A 13,047-nucleotide genomic window follows, 5' to 3' on the forward strand; every position below is an offset into this window, starting at 1 on the left:
ATTAAAAACCAGAAATCTTAATCCTGATAACTTTGTTCAATGACTTGTGTTGAATTAGTCCTACTAGTTCAGAGTAGTTTAGATTATTCATGATTATCTTATCTTTCAGTGATGAAGGTAATATTTAGTTAAGAAATATTTCATTATAATTATAAAAGTTATTCTTTGAAACAGTAGTAGCCCCATTGTTAAGGGAATAACTTCATCTTTTGCTTTAATGCTGTAACCTTAGTTCATATAAAAATAGTGTAATGCTGGTGCTGATTGTGTTTCCCACAGACTTGGTCACAATTTTTTGTGTATTTTAGGATAGAATAAGCTTTCCAACAGTAATTTTTCAGTCGTATATTGTTAAGGTAATAAGAATATATAGCCATGTAAAATACTTTTTATTACTATTTATGAAGATGAAATGCTTAGTTATGCTATTTATTATGGTAGGCACATCTTCAGAGCCCATTGATTTTAGTGGACTCTTGCAATAATAGGGATAATGATAAGGTACAGAAATTTTACTGTTAAGTCTTCCATTTAAAGATGGTAAGAGACTGGATTAGTGTAGTTGTCCTGCACTTGAGTTACTCTCCCCTCTTCTCTGTATTTATTTTTCCTTTCCCCTGCCCCTTTTAATTCATTTGACTAAATCACCCCTTCTTTGTCTTCTTTATAGGACATGCAGGGAATAGCTATTTTGTTTGGTGTGTGGTTTTTTGTTTTTTTTTTTTTTTTTTTTTTTTTTTTTTTTTTAATGCCAGTACTGAAAGAAGTAGATTTCTTGATCTCTGTGCTGGTGGTTTAGCTTTATTTTTTATAACTAATTTTCTAACTGTTTGATTGACAAATAAGGTGTGCTTAGACTATATATTTTCTTTCAAAACGGTCCTCTTAGTATATAGAAATGGACCATATTTATGAGAGTTTTTGATGAAGTAGATGTTACTGCAGACTCTTGTTTGTATTTTTATTTTCTTTTTAGTTAGGAGATGACCTCAGTTTTCTGTTTGGATTAGTGGAGGTGAATGCTTGTATTATAACCTTGAGTAAAAAGGTTCCTTGCATTTCATGTTTAATTTAGTTTGTAAAATCTTACAACTGTCATGTTTTCCTGAAATTCATAAAAATGAAGAGTGTTCCCTTCTTATGAGATTCTCAGGTTTCTCACACAGGGGGACATCTTCAATGTTTTTTTGTCTGTGTTACAATAAATGCTTCTGTTGTATACAAAACAGCATTGAAGATTTGGAGAGGGGATATGGTGTCACCATTAGTTCCTTTCCAGATTGTGTTGTGTTCCTTCAGAACTTTACTTTTACACCGTTTATGGTTGGCTTGATTATCTTTACTTAATAATTACTTACACCTCATCTGAACTTGTGAATGCTTCTAATAATCTAGGAAAAAGAAAAAGAGATGGAAAGAGAACGAGACAGAGACAAAAAGGACAAGGAAAAATCTGATTCCAGGTCCAAAGATAAGAAGGAAAAGGAGGAATGTACACCAACAAGAAAAGAGAGGTATGTCTCTCTCCTTGGAGTAAAGTGCATGGGAGCAAAAACTTTACAGTTATTATCTTTGTACTGGGTGGCATCCTTGAAATTATGTTGTATCATGCAACTTATTTTAACAGAAAAATACAATACCACACAAACAAAAGCCCCACCAAACAACAATAAAAAAAGGAAACCTAAACCCCCAACCAACTGCTGTGTTTTGGATAATAAAACATATTTCAAAATTTTAAAGGAATTGTAATTTTTTATCCTGCCCCAAGTGATGTACTTGTTGAATAGAATCCCCATTTGGCTCATTTAGGCCCCAAGTAAACATGGTGAAATAATGACCAGCTGCAAACAGGGATGACTCTTAGCAGTACATTCACAACAGTGTTTTAGTCCAGAATGTGCACTGAAATCATACTGCAGATTATTTGCAGCAGTTCAAGTGTTACTCATCTCAGTGAAAATTCTTTAAAAGGTCTGGGTCTAGTTTTAGGGTAGCTGATTGTACACTCTGATATTTTAGTGCTTGGATAGCAAAACTCTTTCATTGTATTAAGTGTAGATATAGTAAACGCCTTGTTTTTCAGGAAACTATGTACAGAATGTATTTTGATGAGTCAAAGTCTTTAGATTTTTTTTCAGCCAGCTAAAGAGTCTGGTGCAAATGTTGAACTTGATTTTTTTTTTTTAATTGCTTGAAAGGATCTAAGCTTACATTGGCAGGAAAAAAAATCTCAACTGGAAGGATTCCGTTATATACATTTTCACTCCTCTGTGTGTCTCTGCTTGTGTATGTACATAATGATTGGTTTTCTTTACCAAGGAAAAGAAGACACAGTGCTTCACCCAGCCCCTCTCGCAGCAGTGGCAGCAGACGAGCAAAATCCCCATCACCAAAATCAGAACGTTCAGAGCGCTCTGAGCGCTCCCACAAAGAGAGTTCACGTTCTCGGTCATCACATAAAGATTCTCCCAGAGATGTCAGTAAAAAAGCCAAAAGGTAAGCTGGTATCTTCTGTATTTCTGGTGGCAGGAAAGTTAAGCATATGGGTGTGTTTTGGTTGGGGTCTTTTTATTTGTGTTTTTTTTAGCAGAGCATATTTGATACACCATTATTTTTGCTCATAATGGATTATAGTGCTTGTTCCTGGTTCATATCTTTGACACTTGGTGTCTGAAATGTGAACAGCCACCTGCCTTGAGACCTCAAGACTGTAGGCTATATTATTATAGTTTTAAACCAAAACATCTTGCTGCTTTATTAGATTTTTATTTTCAAAGGACTTAACCTCCTGTAGTCCATAGAACTTCCAGAATTACAGTGAGCATGCAGTCTTTCACTGAGGATTTTCTTACATGAAGCTTCTTTCCCATGGCTTGCTGATTTAATGAAAAGGTCTAAATTAGATACTACTGAAGTGTTTTTGTTTCTGAAGGCAGGTATTGCCTGATTTCTAGATTGACAGAAATTTATTATTATCTAGTTAATATTAAAATTGGGGTAAGATTATTGTATTGATGAATTTTGAGCTACAGAAATAGAAGTTTAGCTTTGACTTTTCTTAGAGGCGTAGAATATCTTACTGATGGAAGATTCCTGTGGCATGCAGTGGAAAATTCCTTTGATGCTGTTGAAAGAATCATAGTACATATTTACAGTAATCAGATTCTTCTCCTGTAAGTTAGGAACTCAAGTAGAACTCAAGTATTTGAGGTTTTCTTCAAAGTTTGTAAAATGATCCTTGAATTTAGATTGTTATCAGATTAATGTATTAGGTGTGGGTGAGATGGCAAGAAGTTTATTCAGTGTAGATTCTTTTTCTGTGGGATTACATCACAAGCTGAACACGTCTGAGGACGCTAAGTATTTTTGCATAATACAATTCAGTATAATTTTTCATTTAGTTTTTCTTCTGTATAGACATAGACTGATACTAGTACAAGAATCAAGTATTTGAGGTGTATGTGGGAGGTTTTGAATTCCTTATGTTAATTTTAGAAGGACATATTAAGTGGTATTATTTTTCTTGTAGACCCTAAGCACTGAAGTTAAGCCCAAAATATATTTAAAGCCTTTTAATGCAAAAAGTTGCCTTTATATTAAAAGCAATATACCTTCCTGTTAGTTTCCCCTTCATAGAAAAAAATATTTTGTGCCTTGTTTAGCTCGATAAATGAATGCCAAATAACTGTAGAAAAAATTGGTATTATTGGCTGGTACACAAAACTTTTTTTTTTGTTTATTTTGCAGGTCACCATCTGGCTCCAGGACACCCAAAAGATCAAGAAGATCACGCTCAAGATCCCCTAAAAAGTCAGGGAAAAAATCCAGGTCTCAGTCCCGTTCTCCTCACAGATCTCACAAGAAGTCAAAGAAAAGCAAACACTGACAATGTTAATATTTTTTATGATGCTGTCACTTACTGGAAATGCGGTTTTGTTTTTGTGCCTGAACAGTCTGTTAAAAAAAAAACAAAAAAGCATTCCTGATTTTTTTTTTTTTTGTGAATGCACGTGTATACTCATGAGTACCGCATCTGTAGACCTGTCATTGTTTTATATTGTACAAAATACCTTCGTTGTGACCATTTCCCAAATGAAACATTTTTGTGTTTAGAAGTTTCATCAGAAATGTGTGTAACTGATCTGCTGGCAGTAGTGATATTTTGTTTTAGAATGTTGTGACATAGCAGAAATAATTCAAATGTTCCCCCTTTTTTGTAGCTTTGACAGTTTGAATTAGATTTCAAATAAAATCTAAACAGAAAATTAAGATGTTGTTTTCTTGCCCCAATGGTCATACAGATCTCTACAGGAATTCATAGTTTGTTTGGAAGTACTGTGTATTTCAGACATACTGTGGTGCTTGGATCTTTCAGTTACAGTGATAGCTCTGTTCCTGTTTTCACTAGTTCGGCTATCCAGATAAAAACACCTTTTGAATCCAGTGGATGGGCTTTCTTTCCTACCGAGACATTTTACTGTAAGAGCAGTTAAACAGTCTGGTACCCACTGTGATGAGCTTTACAAGTAAATCTTTGCTTTTTATTTCTCCATTTTAGTTGCAGGTGATACTTGTGACACCAGAGTTATGTTTTTGGGGGTTTTTTTGCAAAAGAGCCTCTGCAGAGATACATCATACATTCGTGTATGTATAGTGTATATATATATGATGTATCAATAACAAGCCATATTTATGGCATGCATGGAGAACAATAAAAAGCTTGAAGCTGTATGACTTCTTCCTTAAATGTAGGTGCAGTAATCGCAACCTACAGTAGACTGTTTTCTAAAACTGATTTTAAGGACAGCTTTTACATTATTTTATTGATTTTATTCCTCTGTTGTGGCAATTCTTCAAAATGGAAAAAAAAACCCACAACATTTTATTATGTATTTATTAATGTTTTGGAATCAAGAGGCTGTTTAACTTTGGTTTTTTAAAGCTAGGCTTTTCCTTTTCCAAACCTCTCTTGTGTTTTAGGCACTGATGTGGCTTTAAATCACTTCACCTTTGTCTGTTAACATGCATCCTTTCTCTGGTTTTGGGGGGGAAGGGGTGAGAAGTGGGTAGGGTTCAATGTTTATACTTGGAGGTGTGGGGAGATTGTAATAAAAACATAAAATTAAAAGGGATCTGGCCTCCTGTGAACTGTTTCTAAAAGTAGAAGCTTTACTTCACTACAGGCACAGAGTGCTGGATGATGGCCTGCTATTATATTTGCTTATCTGCAGGTTTTACATTGTTGGTATTCTGTAAATGTGCTGGGAAAATCTTAGATTACAAGTACATGTATATAGCATAAGAAGCAACACTTTCAGAAGCAGGATCTAAAATGTAATTTGAAAACTTGTGTATTTAATTAACAAAAAAAGATTCTCGTGTTTAATTGTTGCAGGTGTGAGAATTAAGTGAAGAATTGTCTTTGCTAATGAGAACTGAGAGATGATCTGGAATCCTGAAAATATGCAGAATGCATGTGTACTGTAAAGACTTTCTTAGAATAAGTATCAAATAGTTGCAGTAATAATGAGAATACACCTTATATCTGTTTATATTACATTATAACGAAACTGTTTTAGAAATATGCAGAGTTTATTTTTTATATTTTTCTTTCACCCTGTAACCTAAGGTGTGGCAGATGTACAGATTTTGGTAGCTAAACTCTTAGAAACTAAATTATTTTTTTTCTTCTTAAATGCTGTATATTCACATGTGGCACAGACCTAGATAAAGCTTTCTGGAGGAAAAAAGTAGGTATGAAAGTAAGCTGAGGACAGGAAGAACCTGAACTTTACAATAGGAAGATCATCACTTTAAATCTGCTTAACTTCTTTACTTTTATCTTGTAGCTGTTTATAAATGGAATAGTGATAAATTACTACGTTCTAGGTGAAATGAGACTAAAGATAGTTTGCCACAGGAATATTGTGTCTTCAAAATCAATCGTGTATGTCATTTAATAGGTAAGAAACTTCAGGGTAGAAAATCACTTGGCAATATAGGTTAGCCATACTTTTCAGTAATTAATTTTGATTTCAGCTTTTATAAAATTCTCATCAGTGAATATTAAAGGCTCAAGCCAAATATTTGGAGAGCTAAAGCACCACACCCATGGACTTTATTTTCTAAAAACTTTCTTATGCAGTACTTTTTCAGAAGCTTGATTCCCTAAGTACCGTTCTTACACCTCTTGCTCTTTGCTTCATATCATGGGCTTTAGAAAAGCTGTTTTGTACCTAATGGTCTTAAGAGGAATTAAGAATCTCTGTACAGAGCTGGATACCTGCTTTTTGCCCTGTTGAAAAGAACATATTTTCATCCTACTTATGTTTTCAAATTTTTTCTTCCCCTCTTCTATAAATTGTTTTGTTTCTAGCTTTGCTTTTCTGCAAAGAAAAGGGTAGGGGAGGCAGCATCTGATAACAATATTTAAGACTGAAAATTAAATTGCTTGTGGGGTTGATTTTTCCTTCGGTCATGTTGCAGTGACAAAGTATAATGTTAGGGTGCCATTACAGTGTGACTTGTGTTTCTGCAGCTTTTTGGGGTGAAATGGTGAGAAAGTCATACTTTATAATAGGGTTAGGGAAAATTTAAATGTTGATCCTGGGATTCAGAAGGTAGCATTGAGATGAATCCATGTGAAGGAAGTTCTGACCTGAGGAGGTACAAGGCAGTGTTGCCAGAGTGCTGCAGGTTTTTGTGACTGGGCAGGAGGAGCGATCCCACTCTCCTCTTCACACCCACAGACAGTCATCACCCTTTGCTTTGGGCATAAGTGGATAAGGGGTTCTCTGTCCTCTTCTGCTCTGCCTTATGGATGTTGTCCAATGTAAATATCACAGAATATTCATGCTTTAGATTTTGGGTTTATCCAAGGCAGAGTGTAGGCTGCTATAGCTGAGAACCCCCCTGCAGCCTGAGAGCCACTGGTGAGGCCATCTCAGAATGGAAGGGATGTGGGACATTCCCAGGTATGTACTGGAGACTGTGATACAGTTTGGTGAATCCTACCCAGCACTCTCCGTAGGACATTCAGATACTTACTTGAAGGCCTTCTAGGTACAGAGTTGCAAGTTCATCTCTCTTTTTCTGAAGCAGTCCTGACCTCTATTAGTCTCTGGTAAGCTTTAGACTCTCCTGCTGTGAGCATGTGGGCCCTGTCTCAGTGGAGAAAAGCTACTTAGTTTCATACAGTCTCCTTCTGACAATTAAAGTCTTTTCTTACCGGTATTACAGAAGTGCTTATATTTGAACTGCCTTTTTTTAACTCGGTGATTTCCTTTAGCTTCTGCACAGCAGCTGCTTATACTTTTGTAATACTGTTTGAGCAAGTGTTGGTTTCTGAAAGTCAGTGTCAGGTTATTATTTGTGCACCAGACACAGTGCATGTGTGCTTCCCCTGCTTCCTCCTTGGAGGTTTTGAAGTGTAAGAATAAACCACTTACGAAAAAAGGGTATTAAAATATGTTTTCCAGAGCATATTTTTAGAATTGTAACTTTCACTAACATGAGTTCCTCTGTTCCGGTGACACTGAATGTACTGCTTTCTGCATTTACAAATCACCCTCTGTACTAAGATAGCAGCTGTACCTAAGCACGTGTGAATGCTTTAAAGTTGCTGGTTTATTGTATTAATTGTGTATTTTCTGTATGTAGAACCATTCCCATGCTTTTTCAACAATGAACTTAAAATTATCCCTATCATTGGGATAGCTTTAAAATGTACTGGTTTTCTTTAATAAATTTCTGAGGCAGACTTTAAAGCTGCAACAGTGTACAAATTATACCAGATCTCCACTCTGCCATGAGTACTGCCTGCAACATCTATGTTATGGAGCAGTAAAATGGGAAATCCAGTTTTACCTGTATGGGGTTCTTCATGATCAACCAGTCTTTTAAATGTGTTCTTGGCATGTTGGAAAGAAAATAATGCTGTCTCTGAACTCTTGACTGAAAGAAGGTATCTTGAAGAATTTCCTGTAATATGCCTTAAAAACTAGAATCTTATGATAGGAAAAGCAAGATGGGCCAAAAAATGGCACATCTGGCCTGAGGATCTTGGATGACTTGGATTGCATGGGGGTTTCTCCTCCACAGGCATCTACAGTCCTTTGGTGAAATTAATGCTTTTCATAAATAAGAATTAGAAGCATTGTTGTATTTCTTCAGGTGGGTTAAGGTCTGAACTTTGTATCTAGTTTTAGGTTGCTGGATTGCTGTACTTTCATACAGATGCTTTGAGGTGAGACATTTCCCAGCTGTTGTGGATCTACACTGACTAGTTACATAAGGATACAGAAATTTGGCTGCCTTGAGGTAAAGGCAGTTTTGAAAGATATTTGAATTGCTGCTTTTTTAGTAAAGTATGGTCTACTTTCTATCATTTTATTTGTTGCAAAATCTAGATTTTAGGGCAGTTTTGAAGGTCCAATAAGAGAACTGATTACAGCTGAAGACAGCAGCAGTGGGATAATCTCCAAGAGAATTTTATAGTTCTTATAAAATCAGCTCTTCAGTATAATGAGATTTATCAAATTATAGACTTGATATCAGCAGTCAAATCCTGGAAATGATCTTGGAGTTTTCTGAGTAAGGCTGTAGAGTTCATGAACTTGTATTTTATTAGAACAGTTCATTGTAGTATTTAAAAATACCTTCAGGTTCCCACTGCTGCATGAGCTACTGCAATACTTTGGGTATACTCCTGATTCATTCTGCTGCTGTAACTGCACAGGAAGTTTTCATGGGTGAGCCATTTGTCACTTCCGATGTCTCATCTTTTCCAGGGACATTTTACTGTGTAACTCTGCTGTAAGGTCTTCGTAGTTATTTAAAGAGGAAGTGGTGGTTTCACATGAACTTTTTTTGTCTTACTTGCTTTTGATTTTGTATTTCATGCAGAAAATTTTCCACATGACATGGCGACAATAAAATTGTCAGTTTGTCAAAATGGCTTTATTTTCAACCTAGAAAAGAGTAATGTCTGTGTATATTAAGGGCAGTTCCTTGGCCTCACCAGCTCTTCTGCTGGTTGACACCGATTCTGCCAGGGTTGTCAAACTGTAATTGCTGTTGCTGTTCCACTGTCAACAGTGACCTCTGCATCTCAGAAGCTCATTAATGAGGCCTGGGCTGCTCATTGTTTAGTTGCTTGTATAATCCTCTCTTGAATGAAGAAAACATCCCCCTTGGAACTGCTGCTCAGAATCTGAAATGACAAGCAGCTTTTCAACACCTAAAACTGTTCCCAGGAGCATCAGGCTGAGGAGGTAGAGCCTGTGTCCTGCCACAAAGGGAGACTGTAATGGCTGGGCCAGTGTCACAACACATTGCTGCTGTAGGGTCTGGTTACTGTCTTCCCTGTGCCTCCTGTTCTCCTTTCTATGCTCTCTGCTGCTTTCTGTGCCCTGTGAGTTGCCAGTTCACTTCACTTAACAGTGGACATTGAGCAGGATGGTCCTCATTTTTGGTAACAGGAACCAGTAATTTGTAATATGCAACTTCATCCAGTGCTTCAATATGGAACATGTGTTTTGATAAGATGGGTGGAATTGATGCTCCACTCTGTATCCTGCACACTTTAGTCTGGTTGTGTACTCCTGCCACTTTACATCAACAGCTTTAGCACTTGTTTAATTACTTTCCTTGTGGAAAGGTAGGATGATCACAGGGTAGGCAGGTGTATGGGAGAAAGGAAATGCAGAACTGGGGCCATCTCTTTTAGCAGCAGTGAGCTGTTCACAATGGTTGTGCTCCTTGTCTCCCCTTTCCTCCAGTGATGCTCGAACCCATCAGTCAAAACCAAATGAAACAAATGCCTCCAAGATAATTTAGTTCCCTCAAGATCTGAGGAAGAGATTTAGATGCCCCTGCAAGATTGAAAAGGCTGAAAAACAAACTCCTGATGACATTAGATGACATTAGAGCCCAGAACATTAATTTGGGGGTGAGATGCCAAGTCCCAGTTACCAACAATCCTCACTAAGAGCTCAGGTAAGAAACACATTAAGTTGTGATGTTCCTGGACCTATTTGCTCTAGTTTTGTTTTTATTAAAGTCTTGTCTGGACTGGAAAACTTCCTGTAGCTGCTTGTCTTGAATACAGACTGTAAGTTTTATTCTTCAAGACCTTGTTAAGTCCTTGTTTGTGAGCAAATGTAGAATTTGATTCCAGTTCTTGGGCTTCTGAGACTGGACCTATAGGTCTGAGACTTTGTTCATTAGAAATTGTGTATAGAAAGTATGTATGTAGAAAGGTAAGCACGGAAAAAGTGGAAGCAAGAAAATTCTGAGTAACAGGTCTGAGAAATTCTTCATGCGAAGATTTAACCTAGCAGAATAGGTTGATTAAGTATGACAGACTATTCTGGGTATATAATTTAGCTGGCATGGGAAGAGGAGGGTTGAATCCATGCATGCAATTTGGATTTGTTCAAGATAGATCAGGGAATTAATTTGTACTCAGGCTTCAAGTTCCACAGTTATTACTAGCAATGAAGATCATCACTGAAGCCATTGTTAGAGGTAGAAGTCAGTTTGATGTTTCAGGAGTGATTTAGGCAAATGCTTTCACCTGCTGGGTACTGTGACGGCCAACATCGTGCTGTTGTGAACAGAGGTCAGAGACTGGAGATGAACCCTCTGAACTTATTAAGGCACAGAAGTTTTTATTACATCTGATCCTGGTTATTTCAGCATAAAATCTGCGTCTCTTGGGTTGTTGGTGGCTTTTCTTTTTCCTGGAATTTTAGCTGATTTTCTTTGCACTATGTGGAAAATAACTGCTTGCTGATTAACTGCATGGAGAATATTGCCTTGGGCAAAGTCTGGGAAAGAACTGCCTATAAAATTTAAGAGATGAGGCTGGGATTGAAATTTGGCCATTGTATGAATTGAGAAGCTGTGGATTCTTGTTCTCTAACCCTTTTTTATAGAGGGTAACTACACTAGATAATTAAAAAAGGAAAAGTTTACAATAAAGCTTGATTTCTAGGCAGTTAGGTTTCACCAGGGGTGCTCATCTTTCATAGCAGGAAGTCCTCACTGTGAAATGGAGCGGAAATTCGATAATGTTATAGATAAAGAGTCCATTTTTCTCAAATTCTGAAGGTTTTCAAGAATTATTAGTCAATTATTTATATTACCCACTGAGTTTTCAAGAGAGCTGCAACTGATTAATTTTAAGATCTTTCCTGGATAGTAATTTGTAGCATGTTGTGTGTCAGTTACATGAGAAACACTGAATTCTCAGTCTCTTTTATCCTGAGCTCTGTATTTGAATTTTAAGACAAGGACTGGGGACTCTCCTTCCTAGGATTGTAATCTGTGCAATCTGTAGTCCAGTGAGGACCTATTGTTTTGCTCTGTCATCTGGATTCTTAGATCCAAAGGAATGCTGTTGTGTGGCTTCTACAGCCAGCTGTCCTTGGGGAGGCAAGAGGTGAGGGAGACCCCAGCATCCTGCAGCACAGCAGAGGGGGGGTGATGCCATTGTGTGGCACTGGAGCCTGGGCAGAACCCCCTAGAATGGGACCATGCTGGTTGCTTCTGGGGCACAGCTTCTGCACACGCAGTTCAGAAGGAACATTTAAGATAAAATGAGTTAGAAACCAGATTACTGAAACCTGATTGCATGGCTGCTAAAGACTTCCATGTTACTGAAAACGAAGTGTCTTTCAAGGGAAATCAGGTGCTGCTACTGCATGACACTTTTTATAAGCCCTTAGCAGTTATGCACAGTACCAAAAGGAAGGGTGCAAAATATCAACATCCCTAAATTTAAAGGCTATTTTGCATTTTTTTCTCTCCTATTCCTAGTGGTGATGCCAAAATACAGACTTAAACAAATTCTTAGATCTCCAAGTTTGGGCAGCCACTCAATTTCATATCAATTTTATTCACACTTTGTGATCTTCAGGTTGCACACTACTTTTAAGAATCTCACTTTCGAGCAGTGTTTGAAGAATTCAGTATCTATATTTATCCTGAAGAAATAGGGATAGATATGGGAGTTTTTAATCAACACCCAGATCTTACCACACACTAGGAGCATAAGCCTCCATCTTTCATCCAAAAATAATTCACTTTGAAAGATAAAATCTTCTGAAATTTGACTTCAGGAAAAACCTTGTGCCCACTCCATCCTTGTGAACATGGGAACAGCAGGTCTTGCAACTTAAAAAAAAAATAAGTGAGGAAGTGTTCTGGTAAGGATCAAAGCCTTTGCAGCCCCATTGTTTAAACAGAGGGATGTTAGGGGGGGAATTTGGAGGAATCCTGGCTGGGGTGGTATTACTTTGAGGAGAAAAAAATCATTCAACTAGTCAGGATTTGAGGTTTTTAAATATTACATGTAAAAATCATGTTATTTACTAAATATAGAATATTAAACTGTGACAAAGTATGTAACTATTAAATGCAAAAAAACTAGTTGTTTTTTTCCCCCTCATAGCTTAAATCGGGAATTCTAATCACAGTTACTTAGCCTTCGCTTTACCTGTAGAGCCTGAGATAGTGACCTTATTTGTATCTGAGGGATGGCTGGGCTGTAGTGTGTAACTACCTGCACAGGGAAATATGCAATCTTTTCTGCTCTATCAAAGAAAATAAAATATAATGCTTAAAGAGTTAAGCTGGACTAGAAATAATTGTTTGGAGGGGGTTATAAAAGCTGAATATCTTTACTTCTTTTGGAACATAAAACAGCTATACAACAGATGAGAGAAGAAGTTTTTTTGCTCCCTGTAGTCTCTGTCCTTTATTGTATTAGTGCTGCAGTACAATATTGGTGGAGGATACTGTTTTGTGAACTATGGTGTCTCAGTATTACTGTTACTTAACATTTGATGCAACCTAATTGATGCTATTACAGAGCATTCCAAAATTAAAAATAAACATTTCTGCTTTAGCTGGGTGAAGGTCACTTCATATTTAGTAAGCATGTAAACCACATAAATATTTGATCCATACATTCATGAATGGTATATAAGCAGAAGTCCTTCTGTATGTCAAGAACTCAAGGATTACTATTAAAGAATAAAA

General features: G+C 36.9%; 1 protein-coding gene across 6 annotated transcripts in view; it reads left to right on the forward strand.

Moving 5' to 3' along the window:
• The window catches only part of U2SURP (U2 snRNP associated SURP domain containing), a 42,328-nt gene extending 38,059 nt beyond the window's left edge, over positions 1-4,269 (forward strand). For 5 of the 6 annotated variants that reach the window (XM_030456113.1, XM_030456115.1, XM_030456114.1 and 2 more), the window contains 3 exons: positions 1,396-1,514; positions 2,323-2,499; positions 3,751-4,269. In XM_030456113.1, the coding sequence (XP_030311973.1) occupies positions 1,396-1,514; positions 2,323-2,499; positions 3,751-3,889 (435 nt within the window). In that variant the 3' untranslated portion in view covers positions 3,890-4,269. The remainder of the gene's footprint in view (positions 1-1,395; positions 1,515-2,322; positions 2,500-3,750) is intronic. The other variant, XM_030456116.1, reaches the window with a different exon arrangement.
• Positions 4,270-13,047: the final 8,778 nt, after the last annotated feature.

Source organism: Calypte anna, chromosome 9 (genome assembly GCF_003957555.1).
Source record: "Calypte anna isolate BGI_N300 chromosome 9, bCalAnn1_v1.p, whole genome shotgun sequence".
Lineage (NCBI taxonomy): Eukaryota > Metazoa > Chordata > Aves > Apodiformes > Trochilidae > Calypte > Calypte anna.